Source organism: Hyperolius riggenbachi, chromosome 1, assembly GCF_040937935.1.
Source record: "Hyperolius riggenbachi isolate aHypRig1 chromosome 1, aHypRig1.pri, whole genome shotgun sequence".
Lineage (NCBI taxonomy): Eukaryota > Metazoa > Chordata > Amphibia > Anura > Hyperoliidae > Hyperolius > Hyperolius riggenbachi.
This window is the reverse complement of record NC_090646.1, coordinates 417,743,732-417,771,293: the sequence shown is the minus strand read 5'-3', so window position 1 is coordinate 417,771,293 and position 27,562 is coordinate 417,743,732. Positions and strand designations below refer to the sequence as shown.

Here is a 27,562-nt window from a genome sequence, read left to right as displayed (position 1 = left end):
TATGGCAAGTTTGATTTTGATTTTAATACTATTCTACTTTTCTTCTTTATTCTTGCAGCACAAGTTTCATGACCATGGTTTAAAATGTTAGCTATACTTTGTTGCCAGGGGCGTAACTAGAAATCACTGGGCCCCCCTGCGAATATTTGGATGGGGCCCCCCCCATAGGTGCCAAATAATCGTAATGGGGCAGCGTTTCACTGTAAATTAATTGTAAAGTGGGCAGCATTTTACCAGACAATCGTAATGTGGGCCAGAAAATCGTAATGTGGGCAGAGTTCACCAGAAAATCGTAATGTGGGCCTTTAGAAAATCATAATGTGGGCAGAGTTCACCAGAAAATCGTAATGTGGGCACCAGTCACCAGAAAATAGTAACGTGAGCAGCAGTCACCAGAAAATTGTAACGTGGGCAGCATTTACCAGACAATCGTAATGTGGGCAGCATTTACCAGACAATCGTAATGTGGGCAGCGTTCACCAGAATATCGTAATGTGGGACAGAAAATCGTAATGTGGGCAGAGTTCACCAGAAAATTGTAACATGGACAGCATTCACCAGACAATCGTAACTTGGGCAGTGTTCACCAGAAAATCGTAATGTGGGCCAGAAAATCGCAATGTGGGCAGCAGTCACCAGAAAATCGCCATCTGGGCAGCAGTCACCAGAAAATTGCAATGTGGGCATCAGTCACCAGAAAATCCTAATGTGGGCAGCAGTCACCAGAATATCGTAATGTGGGCAGCAGTCACCAGAAAATCCTAATGTGGGCAGCAGTCAGTCACCAGAATGTCGTAATGTGGGCAGCAGACACCAGAAAATCCTAATGTGGGCAGCAGTCACCAGAAAATCGCAATGTGGGCAGCAGTCACCAGAAAATCGCAATGTGGGCAGCAGTCACCAGAAAATCGCAATGTGGGCAGCAGTCACCAGAAAATCCTAATGTGGGCAGCATACACCAGAAAATCGTAATGTGGGCAGCAGACACCAGAAAATCGCAATGTGGGCAGCAGACACCTGAAAATCGCAATGTGGGCAGCAGACACCTGAAAATCGTAATGTGGGCAGCAGACACCTGAAAATCGTAATGAGGGCAGCAGACACCTGAAAATCGTAATGAGGGCAGCAGACACCTGAAAATCGTAATGTGGGCAGCAGACACCTGAAAATCGTAATGTGGGCAGCAGACACCAGAAAATCATAATGAGGGCAGCAGACACCAGAAAATCGTAATGAGGGCAGCAGACACCAGAAAATCGTAATGTGGGCAGCAGACACCTGAAAATCACAATGTGGGCAGCAGACACCTGAAAATCGTAATGAGGGCAGCAGACACCTGAAAATCGTAATGAGGGCAGCAGACACCTGAAAATCGTAATGTGGGCAGCAGACACCTGAAAATCGTAATGTGGGCAGCAGACACCAGAAAATCGTAATGAGGGCAGCAGACACCAGAAAATCGTAATGAGGGCAGCAGACACCAGAAAATCGTAATGTGGGCAGCAGACACCTGAAAATCACAATGTGGGCAGCAGACACCTGAAAATCGTAATGAGGGCAGCAGACACCTGAAAATCGTAATGAGGGCAGCAGACACCTGAAAATCGTAATGTGGGCAGCAGACACCTGAAAATCGTAATGAGGGCAGCAGACACCAGAAAATCGTAATGTGGGCAGCAGACACCTGAAAATCACAATGTGGGCAGCAGACACCTGAAAATCGTAATGAGGGCAGCAGACACCTGAAAATCGTAATGTGGGCAGCAGACACCAGAAAATCGTAATGTGGGCAGCAGACACCAGAAAATCGTAATGAGGGCAGCAGACACCAGAAAATCGTAATGAGGGCAGCAGACACCAGAAAATCGTAATGTGGGCAGCAGACACCTGAAAATCACAATGTGGGCAGCAGACACCTGAAAATCGTAATGAGGGCAGCAGACACCTGAAAATCGTAATGAGGGCAGCAGACACCTGAAAATCGTAATGTGGGCAGCAGACACCTGAAAATCGTAATGTGGGCAGCAGACACCTGAAAATCGTAATGAGGGCAGCAGACACCTGAAAATCGTAATGTGGGCAGCAGACACCTGAAAATCGTAATGAGGGCAGCAGACACCAGAAAATCGTAATGAGGGCAGCAGACACCTGAAAATCGTAATGTGGGCAGCAGACACCTGAAAATCGTAATGTGGGCAGCAGACACCTGAAAATCGTAATGAGGGCAGCAGACACCAGAAAATCGTAATGTGGGCAGCAGACACCTGAAAATCACAATGTGGGCAGCAGACACCTGAAAATCGTAATGAGGGCAGCAGACACCTGAAAATCGTAATGTGGGCAGCAGACACCTGAAAATCGTAATGTGGGCAGCAGACACCAGAAAATCGTAATGAGGGCAGCAGACACCAGAAAATCGTAATGTGGGCAGCAGACACCTGAAAATCACAATGTGGGCAGCAGACACCTGAAAATCGTAATGAGGGCAGCAGACACCTGAAAATCGTAATGTGGGCAGCAGACACCTGAAAATCGTAATGTGGGCAGCAGACACCAGAAAATCGTAATGAGGGCAGCAGACACCAGAAAATCGTAATGAGGGCAGCAGACACCAGAAAATCGTAATGAGGGCAGCAGACACCAGAAAATCGTAATGTGGGCAGCAGACACCTGAAAATCACAATGTGGGCAGCAGACACCTGAAAATCGTAATGAGGGCAGCAGACACCTGAAAATCGTAATGAGGGCAGCAGACACCTGAAAATCGTAATGTGGGCAGCAGACACCTGAAAATCGTAATGTGGGCAGCAGACACCTGAAAATCGTAATGAGGGCAGCAGACACCTGAAAATCGTAATGTGGGCAGCAGACACCTGAAAATCGTAATGAGGGCAGCAGACACCAGAAAATCGTAATGAGGGCAGCAGACACCTGAAAATCGTAATGTGGGCAGCAGACACCTGAAAATCGTAATGTGGGCAGCAGACACCTGAAAATCGTAATGTGGGCAGCAGACACCTGAAAATCGTAATGAGGGCAGCAGACACCAGAAAATCGTAATGTGGGCAGCAGACACCTGAAAATCACAATGTGGGCAGCAGACACCTGAAAATCGTAATGAGGGCAGCAGACACCTGAAAATCGTAATGTGGGCAGCAGACACCTGAAAATCGTAATGTGGGCAGCAGACACCAGAAAATCGTAATGAGGGCAGCAGACACCAGAAAATCGTAATGAGGGCAGCAGACACCAGAAAATCGTAATGTGGGCAGCAGACACCTGAAAATCACAATGTGGGCAGCAGACACCTGAAAATCGTAATGAGGGCAGCAGACACCTGAAAATCGTAATGAGGGCAGCAGACACCTGAAAATCGTAATGAGGGCAGCAGACACCTGAAAATCGTAATGTGGGCAGCAGACACCTGAAAATCGTAATGTGGGCAGCAGACACCTGAAAATCGTAATGTGGGCAGCAGACACCTGAAAATCGTAATGTGGGCAGCAGACACCTGAAAATCGTAATGAGGGCAGCAGACACCTGAAAATCGTAATGTGGGCAGCAGACACCTGAAAATCGTAATGAGGGCAGCAGACACCAGAAAATCGTAATGAGGGCAGCAGACACCTGAAAATCGTAATGTGGGCAGCAGACACCTGAAAATCGTAATGAGGGCAGCAGACACCTGAAAATCGTAATGAGGGCAGCAGTAATGTGGGGCTGTGGTGGGCAGCGAGCGGCGGGCAGATACATACCTGCTTCCGTGCGTTCCATTGGAGACTTCTCCCTCTAGCGGCTGACGTCACTTCCGGAAGTGACGTCAGCCGCTAGAGGGAGAAGTCTCCGATGGAACGCACGGAAGCAGGTATGTATCTGCCCGCCGCTCGCTGCCCACCACAGCCCCACAGACACTTACGAGCTGGAGGGGAGCATAGAGGGGAGAGCCCCGAGGTGAGGGAGAGGGGGGAACTACCCCTCTCCCCGCCGACTGTGGGCAAGGCTTTCCCCTCATGCTGCCACCCCTCCAGCACCCACAAAACGGCCCCAAGCGGGCCCCAGGGGGGGGGCGGGCCCCCCCGCGGGCGCAGGGGCTGCAGGGCCTATTCCTACGCCCCTGTTTGTTGCAAAGGACTGATGTGTAGACAGTGCTGTTTTATAAAAAGTGGCTGTATTTGTAAAGATGTGATCTTGTAACAGGCTGTTTTACTATCTTGCCACAAAGATTTAAAAACAAAAAAAGTAGGTAAAAGCAACTGTTATTGGATAAGTTCATTCTTAAAGAGAAACTGTCACGAAAATCTTAAAAATATAACCTTCAGCTAGAAAGCTCCCCGGCTGCATGGAGGAGCCCGACTCGCCCATACCATTTTCAGCATCTTTTTGCTGGACAAGCCAGGCTTGTCCATACTGCTAGGGAGGTTAAAAACTGACAACAGGGGAGCTGAGAACATACTACAAATGCCTTCCCTTCCTCTCCCCCCCCAATTTTTTTTTACATTTGTCAGCTCCATGTAACTATTGCATTTAACTATGTAACTATTGCATTTAAAGGGGCTTAGATGCTTTCCTTGTGTTGAAAGACATCCATGGCTACAATTACTAGGTAATGCCTAATGATGTTGATCCAGTGATTTTATCTGATTGCCATCTGGAGTCGGGAAGGAATTTTTTTTTTCCCTTTTGGGGCTAATTAGACCATGCCTTGTAAGGGTTTTTCGCCTTCCTCTGGATCAACAGGGATATGCGAGTGAGCAGGCTGGTGTTGTACTTTGTTCTCTGGTTGAACTCCATGGACGTATGTCTTCTCAACCAAAATAACTATGTAACTATGTAAGGTATCCTTTAAGTCAGATTTGAGGTTAGAATCCATTGTCCTAAGTAAGATAGTCAATGAAATGCTAGAAATTCGGCTATGCATACAAAATTACTTCAAATGTTTGTAGTTTGGAATTGGGCCCAACTCAGGATTTGTCTATCTTTAATACACATATAATCTGGATTGCATGCAAATCTAATGCAATTTGTAAGCAGCTCATCAAGAACTTAGTTTACATGTTACAAGTGCACTTGCAACAGGGAAAAAACACAACAGAAGAGCGCTCCAAGGGGTTATATACAAATTTCATTTATTGGATGCATCATTTTTATAGTTGCACACACATTTATGGTAGGTTGGAAATCGATCTTCTATAGTAGCAAGTCTAAAAAATGTAGAACTTTCCACTAAACAAGTATATTGCAGTCTCCTGTAGCGTTGTGAATGAAGTTGATCAGTTGTCAGGTCCACAGAGGCAGAGCATAATAGTTTCATAATCCCCTTTTAATTTCTCTTCCTGCAAATAAAGTTATGGGTTAGCTGTTTTGATAGTACTTGCCTCTACATCGCAATGTACAGCTATACTTGTGTGGTGTGTCATAACTGACAGCAAGACAGTGTGAAAGGGCCCTAAGGGACATTGGTAAATGGTGTTTAGTTACAGGGATTAAATTGCCTGCATCCATGCATGTAAGTCTATTATGCATCATCATGTGCTGCAGATGTTGCCCTTTGAAGCAGCCGCACTGATGTGGCGCATCCCCGGCCACTGCAGTGCATGTCAGGAGATTTAGCCCATTAAATAACATCTTCTGGCACACACTGCATCAGCCAGGAACTCTGACATCCCTGCGGCTTCTTTAAACTGCTTTCATCTGTGGCACAAAGATGGAGGCGCATGTATAGACTGGGTCTAAAGAGCAGCCCCTGTAGATCAGCATTTGCATCTACAGATGTCCTCATGCCCCATAAATACTCATGCTCTGTGTCCCCCGTGCACTGCCACCTCCCTACTAACCTGTAAAAAGCCCCATTAGTGTGCCAGTCAGCCAAGTCACACACAGCTACGCATGTGCTGTCCCAGCAGCGTGCCTCCTTGACCTCGCTCCCATAGCTGGAAGCACTCTTTTGCACACTACATGAAACTGGGAGCACCATCAAGGAGATATGTCTTTGGGTCAACACATGCGCGCAACTTGGCGATTGCACACTAACAGAGCTTTTTACAGTATTCTCAAAATAAAATGACATTGCAACAAGCAGATCTTACCTAAAGGTTACAACTGATCTTTTCCTGTGCTCAATTCCTCAACATAATGCTGAGCTCAAGACTAGAGAGCCAGTGCGTATGAATGCTTTTGCAAACTAGTCTTGTTCTGACCAATCAGCACAGACTTGCACAGAAGAATCAGTGTGCCGATTGGTAGGTGGGAGGGATCAGGGCTCCAGCAGCAGCTCCTTTACAGAGCTATGGTACTAGGGGACTGAGCGCAACAATGGCATGGCTACAGCACAGGGAGCAGAGCCTAGAACAGACTTGTAGAGACTTGTCTGCCTTCTGAATGACAAAGCAGGCAGTGGGCGAGTGGATTCTATGGTGCTGGGAGGGTAGAGCATGACGCAGCCCAGACTATGCCTACATTCTGGAGATACAGAAAGTGTGAGTGCTGGAGGAGTGTGGGACCCAGGCCCACCCGTGCCCAAGTGTAGAGCCACCCATGGCCGGCCCTGGTTGGGTGCATGCTTACTCTGCCTAACCATTAGTAGTATCGTCTCTTCACAAACACAAGTCACCTGATTCTCTAATGCTTCAGTAACAGGCACTATGGGACATGCCTTTCTCTTCACTAGTACAGGGATATGAAAACATTGCTTGCATACCTCTACCTCCCCTCCCCCCACATTGCAGGCACTAGGGGTGAGTTTTTACAACCGATAACCAGAAATTCCCTAGTTTATTAGATATATTACAGAAAGTGTAAGCCAAAAAAGTTGTACATTGTATTCCACTTAAAGTGAACCTCCAGACCAAAAATCTACCCGGCAGCACTGAAAAGGCTTGGAGTTTAACAGTTTCACAGCATCAGAATGGTTTTACCCAAGCCTCATTTTTAGCTGCACAGAAGCTAAGCTCTGCCCCATCAAAGAAATCTGCCTGGGCATTATTCCCCTGATGCTGTGCATGGGATTTGTGGGATTTGAAATGTTCTTGTTGCCTAGGGCACGCAGCTGGGAGGGGTGAACATGACAGGACAGTTGGAGCTGTGTCTCATGCTCAGTCACCTTTCAACCAAAAAGATGGGTACCCTCATGAAAGCAAACATTTGCCTTTTTTAAAAAACAGGGTGGGTAAGAGATTACCTATCTATTTTAGTTAACATAACTAAACTTACTGACAGCATGTTAGTTTAGGCTGAAGTTCCTCTAAGCCCTTGAACTAGACCATCCAAGAGAACAGCACATTATTAAAGACACAGCAAGATATACCAACCATAATTGCTTGGCGTAGGGATTTTCCATACAATCTTTTGTAATGAAACTTTATTTCGTTGAGGTCCTTTTCACAACGAGATACAAGAAGTCTGATCAGGTCCTTATGTCTGGTCCCAGATCCCTAGAAATGCATTTTTTACATCAGCTATATTGTACATAGATTGCCATAAGACTAAAGTTGGTGGTGCCCTCCCAATATGTGACCAATTGCCCAGAAGTTATCAAACTCTCACCAAAAGTGAAATTAAAAGATTAGCACCTTTTTATGAATTTGACACAGTCTACTTTAGGGGACCAAGCAGGAAACCTCATAGGGAAATTCAGCCAACATTATTGAGTGGCTAGCCCCCTTCCAAACAGCTAGGTTTCCAATAGGTTTTGGTTAACTATGCCCACACCAATTGGCCAATCACGTCATTTTTCACTGTAAGAGGTTGCTGCGATTGGACAGTTCTAGGTTTCCTGCTGGGTCCTGTAAAGTAGACTAGTGCCAAATAAAATGTTAAAGTTTTATCCATGTCTGTCAGCTGTTCACGTATGCCCAAAATAAAGCAGCTCTCCGACAAACATGGAAACTTCTCCCCATTTTTCTTTTTAAACTAGCTTTCCTTTTGCCAGTGCAAATGCCTTTGACAAGTATACTTGAGGACTGATCGTATGTGTATGATTTAAAGCTTTACCTCAATATCTAGTAACTGCTACAATAAGGAATGAAACATACCTTCATTGCCAAGTAGAATCTTTCAGCAAAATAAGCTGGTTTGCACGATGCAACCTTCACTGCAATATGAAATTTTTAAATTAGCTTTTGAAAATGTATAGTCTACAGGTAATTAACTAAAAAAAAACAAAAACAAACATGCATGGGTTTGTTACTTTGGTCACGTTCTGAATTTAAGTTTACAGTCAGGTACATTCAATTGTATGATCTATGTGAGCATAATCCCACGAGGACTACCCTCCAAACTAAAAATTTCAGTACGGTATATTTGTGTATAAGATGACCCCCCCCCCCCCAACAAGTTTGGGATATACTCTGTATAAGACTACCCCTTTTTCTATGCACATCAAATACAAATTCCCACCACCTCCACAAAACATGCCTCCTCCATCCACCTGGCCCACACCTGTATACCAACCCCTTTGCACAGGTATGAGACAAAACAGAACATTGTATAAAATATTGGTACTGTAGTGGCTACTGGCTTTACCATGTGCTGCAGTCATCCGGGGATATTGCACTGTGCTGGCAAAGCTTGCAGTATTTTCCTTGTAGCTTTTTGCGACCAGTCGCTCGTGAGTAGCCAGAGCAGCTTCCTGGTCGCGGGTCACCTGACCGGTGAGTTGCGCGCACTAATGTGTTGCGCCAACAATCTCTTCCAGCGTGATCACACAGACTGGTCAGGTGAAAACCCCCCTCCCTCCTTCCCGAAGCAGGAAGCTGCTCGCCACTGCTCTATCTGGATAGCGGGAAACAACTTTAAAAAAAAAAAAAAAAAAAAACACGGAGAGCCCGATGCCTGCAAGGTATCCTTGATGACTGCAGCACAGGGATTTAGGCTCGGTCCACACTACATATGATTGCAGATCGCAATCTGTGGTCCATGCTCCGGTTTTCAAAAACTGAATGCAGAATTGAGCCGTGCTGCCCTTTTGCAGCATAGATTTCCAGGGTTCTGCACAATTTTTTTCCCCTCCCTGCGCGCTTCAATTTTGTATAAAGCGCATTTCTAAGGGCTTTTGCAGAGTGGTTGTGTTTTCTTCCTGATGTCAAGTCAGGAAGTGAACCCTTTCACCTGGAAACAAATACAATCTATTCATTCACCATTTCAGCCCGCGGGGATTTTTCACCTTATGGACGAGAGGAATTTTCACCTGTCAGCGCTTCTCCCTTTCATTCACCAACAACTATCACAGCAGAATGATCTATACTTTTCCCACCACCAATTAGGCTTTCTTTGGGTGGTAAATTATGCTAAGAATTATTTTATTCTAAATGCATTATAATGGGAATAATAAAAATGGAAAAAAAAAAAATTCAGTTTTCAGTCATTACAGTTTATAATTCATGCCACCATAAAATCCACACATTTGGCCCAGTTAATGCAATGTTAAAATTATACCCCTAGTGTAATGTATGGGGACAATATTTTATTCGGAAATAAGGTGCATTTTTTAAGTTTTACATCCATCACTAATTTTTAGCCCATTATTAATTATATGCCCTCTTGACATAAATCATTTGTATTCCACAAAGTCAGTAGGTGCGTTTTGCCATTTGGCCACAAGATGTCCCTACTGAGCAAAAATTCAATTAGTGTACAATGTATGCTAATTGGGATACAATGCATCACTACATTGTAACCAGGGAAGTGACGTAGGCTTCCATTGGAAGCCTCAGATCCCAGTGGTGGCGGGGAGGTTATGAATGTAAACATTGTTTCCATCCATAAATTTGACGATCGGGCGGCGGGAGATATTTATTTTTACATAATAAACACTGTTTTTGAACAAAAAACGTTTATTCACGGCGGACATGTACGAATTGGCACAGGGGACTTGTGTCCCCCTGCAGCCAATCCCCCCTGCTAGCAGCAGCCCGATCGAAGGCATCTGCCACACAGGATCGCCTGCAGACCCCCCAAACTGCAGGGACGTGACTAGTGCGTCCCTGCGGCTCTAGCACCTGCCGCTGCGGACGTGAAGCTCACGTCCTTCGGCTGAAATGGTTAAAGTGTTGATGAAATCACTATACAAAGCGTTTAAGCGTTTTTCAATTTCCCTATACCTTCCATTGAGGCACATTGCCCCCAAAATGGTACAGGCAGCGGGAAAAAAAAAAAAAAAAAAAGCCCTAGGTGTGAACAAGCTCTTAAAAGGAATACTGTAAGGGGGGGGGGGGGGGGGGGTGGAAGAAAAGAGTTTAACTTACCTGGGGCTTCTAATGGTCCCCCGCAGACACCCTGTACCTGCGCAGCCACTCACCGATGCTTCAGGCCTGCCTCCAATTCACTTCTGGAATTTCAGACTTTAACCACTTAAGCCCAACTGGACGAGATTTCTCGCCCAGTTGGGCTGCGCGCACTCCCGCGGGTCGCTCGCTGCTGGCCGCTAGCCCACCGATCAGTGAAAGGGTTTATAAATCCCCTTCGCTGATCGGACCCCCCCGGAGAAAAGCCGACAGAGTCTCTTCAGACGCTGCGGCTTTTCTGAGCTCTGGTCTTTCTTCTGCCTGGGAGCGAGATCGATCGCTCCCAGGACTTTTTGATTCTGGCCATCTTGTGGCCAAATAGCAAATTACACCTAAAAAAAAAAAAAGTTTTAAAGATAAACCTATAAATATATAAAAAAAAAAAAACCCTGTTTACCTCCCACACCAAAAAATACCCACATACAAGTAAAAAAAAAAAAAAAAATTACAATTAAAAAAAAAAAAAAAAAAACAGTTACCTAAGGGTCTGAACTTTTTAAATATGCATGTCAGAGTATATCAATATGATTTAATAAATTATGGGCTTCTAAACAGTGATGGACGCAAAACGGAAAAAATGCACCTTAATTTCCAAATAAAATATTGTCGCCATACATTGTGATAGGGACATAATTTTAACGGTGAAATACCCGGGGCATATGGGCAAATACAATACGTGAGTTTTAATTATGGAGGCATGTATTATTTTAAAACTATAATGGCTGAAAACTGGGAAATAATGAATTTTTTCCATTTTTTTCTTATTCTTCCTGTTAAAATGCATTTACAGTAAAGTGGCTCTTAGCAAAATATACCACCCACAGAAAGCCTAATTGGTGGTGGAAAAAAAAAAAAAAAAAAAAGATATAGATCAATTGTGATGAGTAGTGATAAAGTTATTGGCAAATGAATGGGGGGTGAAAGTTGCTCGGATGTAAAAAAATTTCAACCCTTCGGGCTTAAGTGGTTAAAGTCTGAAAACCACTGCGCCTGCGTTGCCGTGTCCTCGCTCCTGCTGATGTCACCAAGAGCGTACTGCGTGGACCATACTAGGCTTGTGCTATACACTCCTATACACTTGCGACACCCTACAGTGTTCCTTTAAGGTTCCTAGTTTTTTCACTAACCTGAAGAAGCAGGCAAGCACCACTGAAATGTCAATTTATGTGCTCTAAAGAGTTTCAATAAACTGGTGCAAACTTTTCAAGGGTGGCAAGATAACCTCTCAGGCTAATAAGTGTTAACCAGCCTGGCGGTATGGACGAGCTGAGGTAGTCCATACCGCCGATGCAGTAAGCTGTAATGACGAGCTGAGCTCGTCATGTAGTAGCAGAGACTCCAGCGCGATCGGCGGCGCATCCGCTGCATCTGTCGGCTCTCCTCGGCTGTGTCCTGCCTCCCGGGCTCCATGCATCCTGATCGCCGCATGGGGCAAGATGGCGATCCCCAGCTCCTTCCTCCATGTGATGCGGATCATGTGCCCCCTGCTGGCTGGCGTATGAGTTACACTACTTAGTGACTCATTACACAAATACGTTACCCGATCATGAATACACTTTTCAAAATTGTTTATTAGTAAATATACCTGATCACAGTATAAAAAGGGTGGGCTGTTACGGATTCTGCCTCTTTCAGAGTCACTGGTGTCCCATTGCTAGTCTGCTTTTCAGCTACTTTTGGTGATTGCTGTGCTTTGAGTGATTTTCCTGCCTTTGCTTCATACAGTGTTGCAGTTTTGCTAGTCTTTCTAAAGACGCTGTGATTTCTGTGCGATTGCTTTTGCTGGAGTTTTTTTTGCCGCTGACCCCGTAATTTTTTTTGGAGTCATGGCTTTGTCCTCCCGGAGGCGTCTATGTGACCAGGAGCTGATGGACGTCTGAGGATAGCGGCAGTGATGTCGAGTCTGTGGCGCAGGAATCTACCGACAGTGACGTTCCTGGGGACCTGTCAGAGACTGACGCCACAAGTGAGACAGACAGACATCGAGGAGCCAGTTGTTGTGCACACATGGTGTGAGCTGGAGAGCTTGGACCAAGCTCCGCCACCCAGGTTCCCTTTCACTGGGGTACCTGGGCAGAAGCGCCACTTGCGACCACAACCCGCTGGCCTACCTGGAGCTCTCCCTGACCGAGGATGTCATCCAGAGGATTGTAGAGGAGACCAACCGCTATGCAGCGCAGCAGGGTGCTCCTCTCAGCAGGTTGTCCAGGAGCAGGAGGTGGGAACCTGTCACCAGGGATGACATCTGGTTGTTCCTGGGCCTCATCTTCCTCCAGGGACTGGTCGGTAAGCCGCTGCAGAAGTGGTACTGGTCCACCAACCGGATGATTGCCACTCCGTTCATCGGTTGTGTGATGCTGGAGTACCGCTTCAGCCTCATGAAGTTCTTGCACTTCAGCAACGAGGACTTCGATGAGGCCACCCATCCTGCACCCAAGCTGAAGAAGATCTGGAACATCTACCAAATTATGGTAGGCAATTTCCGGGATGCCTACACACCAGATCGAGAGGTCACAGTCGATGAAAGTTTAATGGCGTACAAGGGGAGACTCAGCTGGGTGCAGTTCATCTAAAAGGGCCCGCTTTGGGATAAAATCCTTCATGCTTTGTGGAGGCAAAGTCCGGGTACATCTGGAACGCTATAATTTAGACGGGCAAAGGCACGAAATTTGGTCCCCAGTTCAGAGACTATGGGTTGGCTACCTCATCCGTGCTCACTCTCATCGAGCCGTTGCTGGATCAGGGGGTACTGTCTTACGGACAACTTATACCTCCCCTGAACTTTGTGACTACCTGATCCAGCACAAGATGGATGCCTACGGCACGATGAGACCCAACCGGCGCCAACTTCCACCGGCCTTTTCTGCCAGGCGTTTGAAAAAAGGGAGAAATCGTTGCCTGGCAAAAGGGCAAAATGATGGCCCAGCGGTGGAAGGACAAGTGGGATGTGTGCATCCTCAGCACCATGCACAACACTGCTACCTTGCACACCAGAGGCAACGAGGTGGACAAGCCTCAGGCTATAGTGGACTACAACCACACAATTAGGCGTGTGGACAAGGGCCGATGCTGCCATGACCTTCTACCCGGCTGTCCGCAAGCAGAAAAAAAAAAAAAAAAAAAAAAAAAAAAAAAACACATTTTCAGGCACCTCCTGGACCAGTGCATGTGGAATGCCTATGTGCTGTTCAAACTGAACAATGAAAGGGCCATTACGCACCATGACTATTTGGCACCCCCCCACCGGAGTCCAGTAGAGTGGGGCGCAGAGCCTCATATGTGATAATCCTGGAGATACTGACTGGACGCCATGTTCCAGAGTTCTTGCCCCCGACCGCACACCTTTTTTGTAGGTTGATTCTTTTGTGCGGTCTGCTGTGCTAAAAAAAGGACACGCACGCAAGAAGACACGCACTTATTGCACAGACTGACGTTGCACTTTGTGCAGTACCTGGTTTCAAGGTATACCAAACGGAGGTATTTTGGAGGTATATCATTTGTTTTTCTGCCTCCATTTCTGCCTTTATTTTGCATTTATTTGTATGACTTATTACTGCATTGATTAAAAATGCAAGCCATTTGTGTGTCATTAATAAAATTTTATTTTTTTATTTTTGACAAGAATTTGTGTTTGACACTTATTATACTCATTTTATACTAAACTATTGCTTGACTCATTTTGGTAAGTTACAGGAAAAAGGTTATGAAAATTAATTGTACCAATTTGTGCACGGAAATCCTGGGGAAATAGAACGCCAGGGTGGTTATGTTATAAACTCTTAAGCATTAGGCGCAACCACCCGTTTTAATTGTTTTGTCATTTACCTTCAGAGGCAAGGTTTTGAAGTTGTCCTAAAGAACATTCATAGTGCAACCACTCAGTGCCTGTCACAGACCTGGAAAACCAAGCAGGGCCAATTAATTCTCCCCTGCTCTGTGGTTGCAAGGATTTGCAACCCACCTTTGTGAGTACACATATCCTTAGCATTTTGCTTTTCTGAATCTTACACGGGCTCCTGTCTTAAATGAGCCTGGGGTTGTTCCAATCACAGGAACCAGCGACACAAGCTAATTGTAGAGAGCAGTGCAAAGGTAGCTCATCTCCAGCAAATGAAATCCCTGCTAGCTGAAGCAGTGTGAAGGCATGGGTCTTCAGCAGAAAAGGTGAGTGGAGCATGAAAAGCTGTTGACAGGGCATCATGTCTCATCAGTAGAGGGTGGAGCGAGCAGAATCAAAAACCGAGACAAAGGGGCATCCTATGCTTTTGCCAATGAGAGAGATAAACCATATTGAACTACTCTCTGCAGTGTAAGTGCAGGTTTTTACACAGAACGTGTGGGATTGCTTTCAAATGTTCTGATATGCAACCATGAATATGTAGACATTTCTTAAGATGTTAGGATTATAATACCCCTTTAAGAATCCAGGCTCTAGACTTTCAGGTCAACCAATATACCTTTAAACCTGCCCCCATTAAAGACCCATTTGAAGATGAGAGCCTGAAGGGAAATTTTCAGGGGAAAAAAAAACAAACAAAAAACAAAAAAAAACAAAACTGAAGCATCTTTGAAAAAACATGAAGCACTAACTATAATGGTTTGTAAAAGAAGCACCCAAGATACTTACCAAGTGATATTAAACAGTTTTCAATGTCTCCCTTCAGCTCCAGGTCTATAGCCTTTGCCATTTCATTTTTGCTGTATCTGGCATACTTTGTAAAAACTAAAAGCACAGAAATAGATTAGACCAATGTACAATGGTAACCATGCATAAATCTCACATTGTGGCATGTCAAAGCTTAATGCAGGCTCTTTATTGCCATCTGCACAGGAAACCTCTGGGGAGGTGGCAGAGACCTCAACCTCTGCACACTGGGTGCTGAGCCTTGACCTTTTGTTTTAGGTACAAAGAAACAAAATTCATACCCAGCAAGTGTTAAGCTGCACGAATGCAGAACATTCTAACTAGTTTAGAAAAAAAAAAAAAAAAAAAAAAGCTTTTGATGATTTCTATGGAAAACTGCACAAGTTATGCTGCATTTTTCTTAGTGTTGCCAGCATCCAGTAAAAAAGTCGGAAATTGAAATAGCAAAACGGAATGGCGATTTGCAGTGTAAAAGCCCAATTTCGTTTTCATTTCTAGTGTCAAAAAACTGCACATGTCCTGCTGCAGTGGATGGAGGGCAATGACAAACCTAACAGCTACTACACTATACATTGGTGACAGGATCTTTGATTTGTTCAGAAAAAAAAAAAAAAAAAAAAAATTTTTTTTACATGTGCATTAACCAAAACTCTCCAAAAAAACAAAAAAACCTACATAGACAGCCCTGGTAAATTTATAAGCGATTTGTTTGGCAGATCAATTTAGCCGAGCAACATTGTTCTCCCCCACTTGGCCCCCGCATAGAGAACATGTCACTTGCACTTTGCCCTACCCTCAAAGTGTCCCTAATTCGCACAAGGATATAACAGTAAGTGCTAATCAGCAGTTTAAACACAGAAGAGATTAGGTAGGGCCATGGGCGTCCGCAGAAAAGGTAGGTAAGTGGTGCGGCACGCGTAGCGCACTGCACCAAAGATTAAGGCCGAAAAATGGTTGTGGTCATGGACCAGAATGTGGGTGTGGTCATGGGTGGAATTAAATTTACATGAATTTAGCAATAGTGGGACATTAGACTAGGACTATAGTAGGAATTAGATTGAGTGTGCCTCAGACATGGGTGACCCCCAGTTTAGGTAGCGACAGGGACCCCTAGTTTTTTGTAGTGGTAGGGACCCCCAGTTTTAATATGTGCCCCCCAGTTTAAGTAGCGACAGGAGCCCACAGTGTAGGTACTGACAGGGTCTCCCCACTCACTAGTGACAGCAGCAGCCCAGCGTCAGACCTCAAAATCAGCCGGTGACCAGTTAGAGTGGGCGCACGGTACTCCGTGGACACCACGATGCATATGCGGAAGTGATGTCACTTCTGCATATCAGTGCGGTGTCTGCAAGGTCCTAGCGCCTGTACTCACTGGTCGCCGGCTGATCGGAGGTCTGACGCTGGGCTCCCTGCTGCGACTAGGCAGGGGGGGGGGGGGGTTCAGGGCCCACAATTTGCCCAACCTGCGGACGCCCATGGGTGGGGCTATTATTGAGAATGAGCGTGTGAAAGGCAGTGGCAATGCCACCATTTTATCCGAGGACAGCATCGATTACCAGTAGCTGCAATGTGAAGGTTTACATTGGTCTTTTCAGAGGCTTTAGAAAGTTGGGCCCTTATGAGTTCTTAAATTTGTGATACAGGGATAAAAAAAATTCACATTGCCAATAGGTGCCATTGGCACCTGGCTCATCTCGTGGTAGATCAGAAAGAAGGGATTTTTCTTGTAATCTTTCCTTTGAAACCAGGAGTTAGCTCACCTGGTAACGACATTTTTAGTAACACTCCAGGACAGGTACACATTGAGACTTGGCTCCTCCCAGGAACAGGAAATATCCTTCAGCCTCTCTATAAATTAAAGATGGACCCAGGGTCAGGCAGTATAATATCAAGTAACAGGAACTCTATACTAAACCTAACTCCTAATATTACATTTTCAAACATATAACATAACATGTATATCATGCAATATTTGATATATATGGGGGTGGGTACCCCCACCTGTCCTGGAGTGTTACTAAAAATGTCGTTACCAGGTGAGCTAACTCCTGGTTTTTCCAATAACACTCCAGGACAGGTACACATTGAGATGATAAGCAAGAAATCAATCACCAACCTCAGGGTGGGCTAACTGCCCTTAGGACAGTTCTTCCGAAGTCCTGATCGGTCTCCGTTAGCCGATCCAGTCGATAGTGCCTCATGAAGGTTCCCAGGTTCTTCCAGGTTGCCGCCTTGCAGATGTTCAATGGTGACGTACCTGCCCTGTAAGCCCACGTAGTTGCGGCTGCCCTGGTGGAATGGGCCCTCAAGTTTACTGGAGGCTCTTTACCCATGATCTTATATGACTCTATGATGCAATCTTTGATCCACTTGGCTATGGTTTTTGTGGATGCTTTTAATCCTTTGGATTTACTTGCATAATTGACGAATAATGATTCCGACTTCCTGAATTCCTTGACTTTTTCCAGGTAGATTAATAAATTCTCCCGCACATCCAATCTATGTTGTTTAGTCTCCTTCTCTGTTTTTGGATCCATACAGAAAGAAGGTAAAATTATCTCCTGTGTTCTATGGAACATGTCTCCTACTTTTGGTAGGAATTCAGGGCTTGTTCGGAGTACAACACGATCATTAAAGAATGAACAGTACGGTTCTTTGTGTGACAGAGCTTGGAGCTCACTTATGCGTCTAGCAGACGTGATAGCTACTAAAAACACAGTTTTTAGCGTACACATTCTAAGAGAATCTTCCTCAAATTCGCTAGATGTCAATGCCTGCAAGACCAATGACAGATCCCATTTAGGAAATTGTCTTACTGTTATTGGTCTATTTCTTTCAATTGATTTTACAAATCTAATTATAAGTGGATCTAGTGCTAATTTCTTATCTAAATAAACTGATAGCGCGGATATCTGAACCTTAATAGTGCTTAAGGCCAATCCTTTTTCCACTCCCTCCTGCAGAAATTCTAAAATTGTTGCCATTTCTGTCGATTGGAAGTTTGATTTTTCTAACCATAAAATAAAAGTTTTCCAGTATTTCTGGTAAATAAGGCGAGTATTTTCTTTCCTACTCTTTAGTAAAGTATTTACTACTCTGGTTGACAGTCCTTTACTCTTTTAAGGACTGCCCTTTCAGAAACCACGCTGTAAGTTTCCATCTTTCCAGGTTTACTACAGCTTGGCCCTGCACCAGTATCATATCCTCTGATCCCGGTATTTCCCATGGTTGTGTAGCAAGCATTGACAGGAGAAGTGGATACCACGATCTCCTGGGCCAGTTTGGGGCAATCAATATCATTTGACACTGTGATCTCAACAATTTTTGGAGCACTATGGGAATCAGATTCAGTGGAGGGAAAGCATAGAGTATGCTTTGATCCCAATTCTGAGCCAGGGCGTCTATTGCCATTGGTTTGTCCATCACATTTAGGGAATAGAATTGCTTGCATTTCCGGTTCGACCTGTTTGCAAAGAGGTCTATGTGTGGTTGTCCCCACTTGCTCACTATCAGTTCGAACAACTTCTGGTTGAGTGACCATTCTGTGTTCGTAGTCTGCACCCTGCTCAGCTGATCTGCTAGAACATTCAATTCCCCTTTTAGATGTACTGCTGTTAATGAGAGGAAATTGTGTTCTGCTATTTCTAGAATCTCCAGCGTTAGGAACAATAACCTCTTGGACCTGGTTCCTCCCTGGCGATTTAGGTATGAAACTACTGTTGAGTTGTCTGACTGAACTTGTACGTGACATGACTCTAGAAGATGCATCGTGCTCATTATTGCCATTTTCACTGCCATCAACTCTCTGAAATTTGATGACTGCTCTGCCATTGAGTGATTCCATAGTCCTTGTACTTGAACCTTGTTCACATGGGCTCCCCAGCCTGATTGGCTTGCATCTGTCGTCAAGATTTTTTGTATCGGTATGGACCACAGTCTGCCCTGTGTGAGATGTTGCGATGTCTGCCACCACCTTAGACTGTCTTTTATGTGTGGTTCCACTGTCACTGTATTGTCTAGAGTGTTTTGTTGTTTGTTCCACTTGGATAACATCCATGATTGTAGAACTCGTGTGTGCATCAGCGCCCACTGTATCGCCGGTGCCACCGAGGATAGAAGACCTAGCAGTTGCATAATCTGTCTGATCTTTATTGTCTGATAGGTATTGAATTTTTCCACCTCGGACATTATCTTCTGTACTTTCTCCTGTGGGAGAAGAATCCTCTGTTGTACTGAGTCTATAATGAATCCTAGGAACAGAATGTTCTGTGTTGGCGTGAGTTGTGACTTGTCCTTGCTCACAATCCAGCCTGCCTGCTGCAGCTGTTTCAGTACAGTCTGTTTGTGTTCCTCTAGATCTACTAAGGTTCTTGCCACTATTAACAGGTCGTCTAGATAAGGCATGACGATAATACCCTGTCTGTGTATGTCCCCTATCAGCTCTCCCATGACTTTGGTAAAAATTCTTGGGGCTGATGTTATGCCAAATGGGAGGCAGCGGAACTGGAGATGCTGAATTCTTCCCTCCATCTCCACTGCAAACCTTAGGAATTTTTGCGATTCTAGCTCTATTGGTATATGCCAATATGCGTCTTGTAGATCTATGCTTGCCATGAAGCCATGTGGTATCAGTAGGTTTTTTAATGAGTAAATTGATTCCATTCGGAACTTTTCGTATTTTATGTATGGATTTATGGGTTTTAGGTTCAGAATTATTCTGTACTTTCCGGAAGGCTTCTGAACCAGAAAAATCTTTGAGTAGAAGCCTTCGCCTCTTTGGGTCACTGGCACTACTGATACCACATGTCTGTCCAGCATATCTGTAATAATTTCTTTTAATGCTGTCTGATGTTGAGGCAAGCTCAGCGGCTTGGTCACTACAAACTTTCTTGGCGGTTTTGTTTGAAAGGCAATATGATAACCTCTTTTTATAAGATTTAAAATAAAAGGGCTCTTTGTTATAGTTTTCCAATGTGGAAGGAAATATCCCAATCTTCCCCCCACTTTCAATTCGTCATTGTTTGCTTTGTGTGATAGGGGTTTTGAAACTCGGCCCTGGTTTCCTTTGATCCTTGTTGAAGGACCATGTACGTCTTTTATTTTGGTTATCAGGTCTGTCTGTTTGCCTGTTTTGACGAAAAAATCTCTTTCCTGCTTTAAACTGTTTCTTTTTCGGAAAGGATTTTTTCTTGTTGGCAGTTCTTTCCAGGACTTCATCTAACTCTGGCCCAAAAAGAGTATCTCCTACTACAGGAATAGCACATACTCTGTTTTTTGAAGCCATACTCCCATGCCAGGTCTTGATCCACAGATTACGTCTGGCCACGTTAGATATACCTGCTGCCTTGGCTGTTAATCTAATAGATTCCGAGGCTGCGTCAATAATATAAGCTACCGCTTTATGCATAACTGTCATTGAGTTAATTAGCTGATCTTTTGGCATATCCTTATTAATATTATCTTCCAATTGCTGCATCCATAATGCTAGCATTCTCGCTACACAAGTTGTAGCAGTGGATGGTCTGAAATTTGCACAAATAGCAGGCCATAATCTTTTTAGGGCATACTCTATCTTTTTATCAGATTGATCTTTAAGATAGCCCAAATCTTCAAACGCAAGTTCATCATCCTTGTTTACTTGTGAGAAAGCAGAGTCTAGTTTGGGACTCTTGTCCCACATTTTACAATCTTCCTCAGAGAACGGAAAGCGTCTTTTAAATCCTCTCGACATAAATAGTTTTTTATCTGGGTTTTTCCACTGGTTTGTTATTAGATTCTTGGTAGATTGATGTACAGGGAAATTCAACTCTTGTGCGGTTTCCATGCCTTCGTACAATTTGTCATGCAATGACACTGTCTCAGTAATAGTCTTATTTAGATTTAAATCTTCATATATAGCTGATAACAACATTTCTGTCTCTGCCACAGGAAATTTAAATTTTGAAGGCTTGTTTTCTATTTCCTGTGCTTCTGTAGAACTTGCAGAAACCTCCTCATTCTCACTAATTTCCTCTTCATCTGAAACAATAACAGGCCTGTTTGTTTTACTAGTAGCTTTTTTAGGGATTACTATTTCAGACTCTTTATGCTGAGTGGGTTGATCAGCTTGTGTCGGAGCGTCGGGCTTAAGGGGTACCGACGTAGCTTTAAATTCTTTTAATGCATCTTTTAAATCCTGTCTCAGAGCTTGAATATCTCTCTGAGACGCTGATTCCTGTTTCATAACTTTATAAGTGCAATCCTTGCATAATAATTTAGTTGATGCAGGATTCACTTTCACATTGCACACAGGGCACCGTTTTGAGGGCTTTGCAGGGTCAGGTACATTTGCTGTAGTGCCCTGAAACAACACAAAGAGAAACAAACTAACTTGTCTTAAAGAGAACCCGAGGTGGCTTTGTATAACGTTAGTGGGGCACAGAGGCTGGTTGGGCACACTAACACCAGCCTCTGTTGCCCCATGGTGTGTGTCAAAGACCCCCCTGCTCGCCGCTATACTCCCCGCAGTGCTGGCGACACGCAGCGCGTCGCCAGCACAATGTTTACCCTAGCGCTGTCTGTCAGCGCCGCTCCCCCGCCTCCTCCGCATCGCCGCTACCCGCCCTCGTCCCTTCCCTCCAATCAGCGTGAGGGAAGGGACGAGGGCGGGTAGCGGCGATGCGGAGGAGGCGGCGGAGCGGCGCTGACAGACAGCGCTAGGGTAAACATTGTGCTGGCGACACGCTGCGTGTCGCCAGCATTGCGGGGGTATAGCGGCGAGCAGGGGGGTCTTTGACACACACCATGGGGCAACAGAGGCTGGTGTTAGTGTGCCCAACCAGCCTCTGTGCCCCACTAACGTTATACAAAGCCACCTCGGGTTCTCTTTAAAGCCTATGTTATATCTAACATATTAACACTTTTTTTTTTTTTTTTTTTTTTAATTTGTGCATTAATTAATAACATTAGTTGCACATTAGTAAATATGCAATTGTTTGTTTATCATAAAAACATGAAACACCACTTTGCTTTGATATGGATATTCTTATAAACATAATAACCATCCAAGCCTGTAGTACACAAGAGTATGTAAAAAAGACAATAAGGAGGCTTGCTTTCAAACACAAAAACAGCTTCCCGGTATACCAATACCACAGACTCTTTGCAGCCCATCAAAGTTTCCTTGCCGCATACGGTTTTCCGCCCCCACAAGGGTCACCACCGCTGCCCAGATCTCCGCAGAGCAGTCTTACCCGTCCTGGTTCCTGCTCTACTTCCGACATTCTCCTTGCTGCGCGAGACGCCGTGTGCGGAGAACTCTGGGCGGCTACCCCTCTTCATCCGGCGCACAGGTAGTGACATCACGCGACCCGGAAGTAATTCCATAGGTCACGGCCGGAGGACTTCCGCACTCTGCCTCCGCTATGTGCATCCTCCGGACGTCCTCCACCTTGCCGCTGCCTCCGCATGACGAGTCCTCGGGGCAGCCCTTCCTGAAGCGGAACCTTTCTTTTCCAAACCAGGCCGACCAACAGGGTTACAGTCCACTGGGAGCGACGCTTCAAAGCACAAACCCACAGGTACTCCACAGGGGAAAACGGACCTCCATCATATCCAGGCCCGCTTCAGTGCCAACATATCCCTAGCCACCCAGGCTCTCCGGGACAGCGAGCACACATAGAGAGACCTGGTTCCTGGACCAGGAAATATCCAATACTGCCTGACCCTGGGTCCATCTTTAATTTATAGAGAGGCTGAAGGATATTTCCTGTTCCTGGGAGGAGCCAAGTCTCAATGTGTACCTGTCCTGGAGTGTTATTGGAAAAAGTAAGATTTAAAGAGACTCTGAAGCGAGAATAAATCTCGCTTCAGAGCTCATAGTTAGCAGGGGCACGTGTGTTCCTGCTAAACCGCCGCTAAACGGGGGTCCCTTCACCCCCAAACCCCCCACTGCGACACTTGGTCGCTCCTAGAGGCAGGGCTAACGGCTGCAGCCCTGCCTCCAGTCGCGTCTATCAGCGGCGCATCGCCGCCTCTTCCCCGCCCCTCAGTGAAGGAAGACAGAGGGGCGGGGGAGAGGCGGAGATACGCGCTGACAGACGCACGTGGGGCAGGGCTGCGGCGGTTAGCCCTGCCCCAACCAGGAAGCGCTCCCCCGCTGAAACGAGAGGATTTGGGGGATCAGGGACCCCCGTTTAGTGGCGCGATAGCGGTGGTTTAGCAGGGGCACACGTGCCCCTGCTATCTATGAGGTCTGAAGCGAGATTTCTCACTTCAGACTCTTTAAATTCACCAAGCATTACTGCATTTGTTAAAGGGAAGGTTCAAGCAAAAAAAAAAAGTTTCACTTGCCTGGTGCTTCTACCAGCCCCACGCAGCCATCCTGTGCCCTCGTAGTCACTCACTGCTGCTCCAGTCTCCCACTGGCAGCTTGCTGACCTCGGAGGTCGGCAGGCCGCATTGCGTACATTTACGCATTCCCGCTAGTGCAGGAACATTAACAAATACATTTTTACGCATTACTGGTTCAATGCGTAAAAATTTACAAAAAACAAAGCACCGAGAGCCCAATATGGTGTAGTATGCACTGGAAAGTGGTGAAATAAATGTAGAGCGTAAGTATTATACTTACAAACCAGGGTTACCTCCAAGGCAACCACTGAAGAGGCAGGTGGGGAGAACAAGCCTGTCCCCACCCAGGATTAAAACGTCGCTCTCTGCGGATAGAAGGAAAAAGACGGGTATAACACCCCTCCACCAAGGGTGAATTCTTGATGTGTAAACTGTACAGAAGTGCCAAGCCCTGATTTGACTCCGTGCTGTGTATTGCTCCTGTTTATTGCCTGCGAAACGCGTTGCAACTTGTGCTAGCAGTATGTGAATAAATTCCTTTCGACTTCAATCGACCGTACTTTTGTCTGTTTTTGGGTTGGCTGGTCCACCACCACATCCCGAACGTTTTAACCATTTTAGTAATTTTCATCCTACTGGCGCCTCTGCACAGTTTACACAGTAAAAATGTACGCATTGAACAAGTAATGCGTAAAAATGAATGTGTTAATGTTCCTGCACTAGCGGGAATGCATAAAAATGTACGCAATGCGGCCCGCCGACCTCCGCGGTCAGCAAGCTGCCAGCGGGGGACTGGAGCAGCAGTGAGCGACTACGAGGGCACAGGATGGCTGTGTGGGGCTAGTAGAAGCCCCAGGTAAGGGAAACTATTTTGCTTGAACCTACCCTTTAATGCAGAAAACAGCTGATTTTACCGAACTTGTCAAATGTCGATTCCCTAAGGCTACTGCCACACGGAAAAGGACAAGACAGGACCATGTTGAATAGATATAGTTTACCTTGGCGAAGTTGGGCATGGCTTCTTGATGTTAGAATGTTTATGAATACATTCACATCTGTTCCTTTACGCTTTTCTCCTGCTTCATAAAGGGCCTGTAATTTAGAAATTGATATTTAGATGACTCAAATCAAAGAAAAAAAATAAATGAGCATTTATTGTAGTTACTGTACTCCCTTACCCTGGCATCATTGTCAGCTTGTTCATCATTCAGAGGTTGGGATTCATTGCGCTCACACTTTGGACGAAGGAAGGAAGGGGGAAAAAAACATTTAGTAAAAAACACTACTTGTGGTACAGAAAAAAAATAAAAAAAATTGCCATGTGTGAATGGCGATTTTCACATTAGTCGCCAAACCAAAATAGCAAAAGCGCTAGCATTTTGCAAGTGTGAATGGGCCCTAAATGAATATCTTTGCTTTTTCAGAGAAAAAAAAAAAAAAAAAAAAAAAAAAAAAAAAAAAAGGTACATCAATTCAAACAAGCTTTATGAAGAGAAAGTTACTGATCATACATGTTGATGGCTGCAAAATTCTTAACACTTCCATTTTCAGAATTACCGTACAATTTTCTCCAAGTGGCCCATTATGAATTGCTGTACAACAGAGGCAGAACCATGCCTTCATTACTAGGATGCTGTATGGAGGCAGATTTTGACCACAATCCTGCAGACTCCCACCTCTGGAGAGGACTAATTCATTAAGCAGAACATACCTTTAGGATTGCAAGAAGGGCCTTTTGAAAATCTCCTGATGTGTCAGAGGCAACATCTTTTGCAAGTTCTTTCTTGAACTCTAGTGGAGGAAAAAAAAAACAAATTCAGTATTTGATTGGCAGAATGGGTTATGCTCAAACTAATCTTTAGCCATAGACTTCCAACTCCACTCAATTAGTTAATCATATACAAAATCAAATTAGCATCACCGTATACAAATGTTGCAGCAATTTGGAGTTACCCTACAATTTCCATGCTGCCCATTCTAGTAGGCACTGCAACAGCCTACCTGTAGAAAAATGGGAATGTGGAGGAAAATGGAATAGCAACACAAAAAAAAATTCAATGACTTTAATAGATCTACCGGTATATGTATCCACTCCATATACTTTAAAGACAGCAATAATAATTTCTAATAGAACATAAAAATAGCCCCCCCCCCCCCCCCTTTCAATATTAAGTGTCGCATTAAGCTTTATCACCTCTGATAAGCGTCCTCTTGGACAGCTAAATGTTTTGATTGCAGCAGTATACCATATTACTATACAGCCGCAGGAACCCAGTAAGTGGTACAAGAACTGTTAGCTAAACATGATAAAAAAGCAGACTAAGTTTTGCCACCCCTGGCCACACTACCTGTTCCCATTTATCTGTAACTAAAAATCTACATCAGAGGAGCTGGCACTTTACCCAACGTTAAGGTGCCCATACATCTAGCGAATTTGCCCTTTAATGATTTTAACGAATTGAGTTTGTTCCGTATGCCCAAGCGGCTCATGTCAAATCAGCCAGCTTAGTCGATCGAGCAGGATGCAAGATATCGGGCGATCGCACAAAAATCTGCTACGATTTACGCATCATTTGATCAGCAATCAATTTATGCATTCAAAAAGCATGGAGACACAACCTCGTCAGATCAATTAGTGAAGGTGAAATTGCAAATGATAATCTTTTAGGCCTGGTGCACACCAAAACCCGCTAGCAGATCCGCAAAATGCTAGCAGATTTTGAAACGCTTTCTTATTTTTCTATGGCGATTTGCTAGCGTTTTGCGGATTGCTGCAGCGGATTTCAGTATAGTACATTTCATATATTGTTACAGTAAAGCTGTTACTGAACAGCTTCTGTAACAAAAACGCCGGCAAAACCGCTAACAGGCGTTTTTCAGAGCGGTTTGCGTTTTTCCTATACTTAAAATTGAGGCAGAAACATCCGAAATGCAAAAATGCCTCACCCCGGCATTTTTCGTTTCTGCAAAACGCCTCCCGCTCTGGTGTGCACAACCCCATTGAGATACATTGACCAAGCGGATCCGCAGCTTCAAGCGGCTGCAGAAACGCTGAAAAAGCCGCTCGGTGTGCACCAGCCCTTAAGGGGCCCATACACTCAGCCGATTTTCTGGCCAACCAATCGATCCCGATCGATCGATCCATCGATTGCAAATCGGTTGGCCAATCGACCGATCGATGGCCGATTTCGATCGATTTCGATGGATTTCCATCGAACTGGCAGGGTGGAAAATTTAGGTCGATCTGATGAGATTGCTTATCAGTTTGCATTGGCCTTAATGGAAATCTGATGGCAAAAAAATGCCATCAGATCGAATTTCAATAGATTTCAAACTGAAATCTATTGGAATTCTATCCTGGTAAAAAATGTTCTAAAAACGCATCAGATAGATCATCAGATGCATTTCTTAGCTATCTGCTGCCAATCTGACGAGTGTATGGGCACCTTTAGTGTGTGTCAATAGTTGATCAACTCAACTAGACTCAAGTCCATTCCCCAATAGAAGTTGATTGCTTGTGGAATCAGAATTGCTAGATATATGGCAACCTTTACACCATCCAGGTCTGACTACTGTGAAGCAGAGGCGTTTGCCTCTACAATAAAATGGTATACTCCCCACTCAACTAATGGCCAGAGGGAACAAGGACATGGCTTGTAACATAAATGAAGTAATGTCTCTCCAGTCACAAAACTACCAATGCCTTTGGATGCAAGATTGGAGCAAGAAGGGGGGGGGGGGGATACCCCACACATTACCCAGTGGATAAAAACCAACAATATCAATGGCAACAATTATAGATCCTTACCTTCCTTGTAAACTTTGTAATCTCTCGGAGCTCAGCATTATCTCGTGATACAAGGATTTCAATCAGAGTACTTTCATCTGTTCCAAGTCCCTTCGGAAGAGATAGGGAAACCAAAATGCTTATGTGAAATACAAGGGGAGGTGGGGGAACCAAAAACCATGACTAAACCCTACTCTATGCTTGAAGTAATGGAATTCAAATAGTAAACCAGGCTTATTCTCCTAACCCCAAACTGCCCAGTGTGGAGCTACAATCTTGGAGGTCACCTCTTGCCTTCCCAAACCTACAAGAAGATCATAGACTACATTAGGTGTCCAGACACTAAGAAAAAAAAAATTAAGTATACACAAATCACCAGCTAAAAAAAGTCACAGAACCCACATAAATCATTGCTATGTAATTGCTAGGTGGTGTGTAGTAAATTTAATGTACAGGTCAAAGCATTGTCCTGGAATTCCAGCAAAGTGGAAACAAATAGTCTTAAACTAAAAAGTAGCA

General features: G+C 44.8%; 1 protein-coding gene across 1 annotated transcript in view; it reads right to left on the bottom strand.

The window, feature by feature from the left end:
* Window positions 1–5,109: 5,109 nt before the first annotated feature.
* LOC137518509 (annexin A1-like) overlaps window positions 5,110–27,562 on the bottom strand; it is a 51,343-nt gene continuing 28,890 nt past the window's right edge. Inside the window, 9 exon segments of the mRNA XM_068236471.1 lie at window positions 5,110–5,333; window positions 7,308–7,430; window positions 8,031–8,089; window positions 14,908–15,003; window positions 24,255–24,348; window positions 24,435–24,491; window positions 24,968–25,047; window positions 27,065–27,082; window positions 27,085–27,154. Of these exon segments, the coding sequence (XP_068092572.1) occupies window positions 5,271–5,333; window positions 7,308–7,430; window positions 8,031–8,089; window positions 14,908–15,003; window positions 24,255–24,348; window positions 24,435–24,491; window positions 24,968–25,047; window positions 27,065–27,082; window positions 27,085–27,154 (660 nt within the window). The 3' untranslated portion in view covers window positions 5,110–5,270.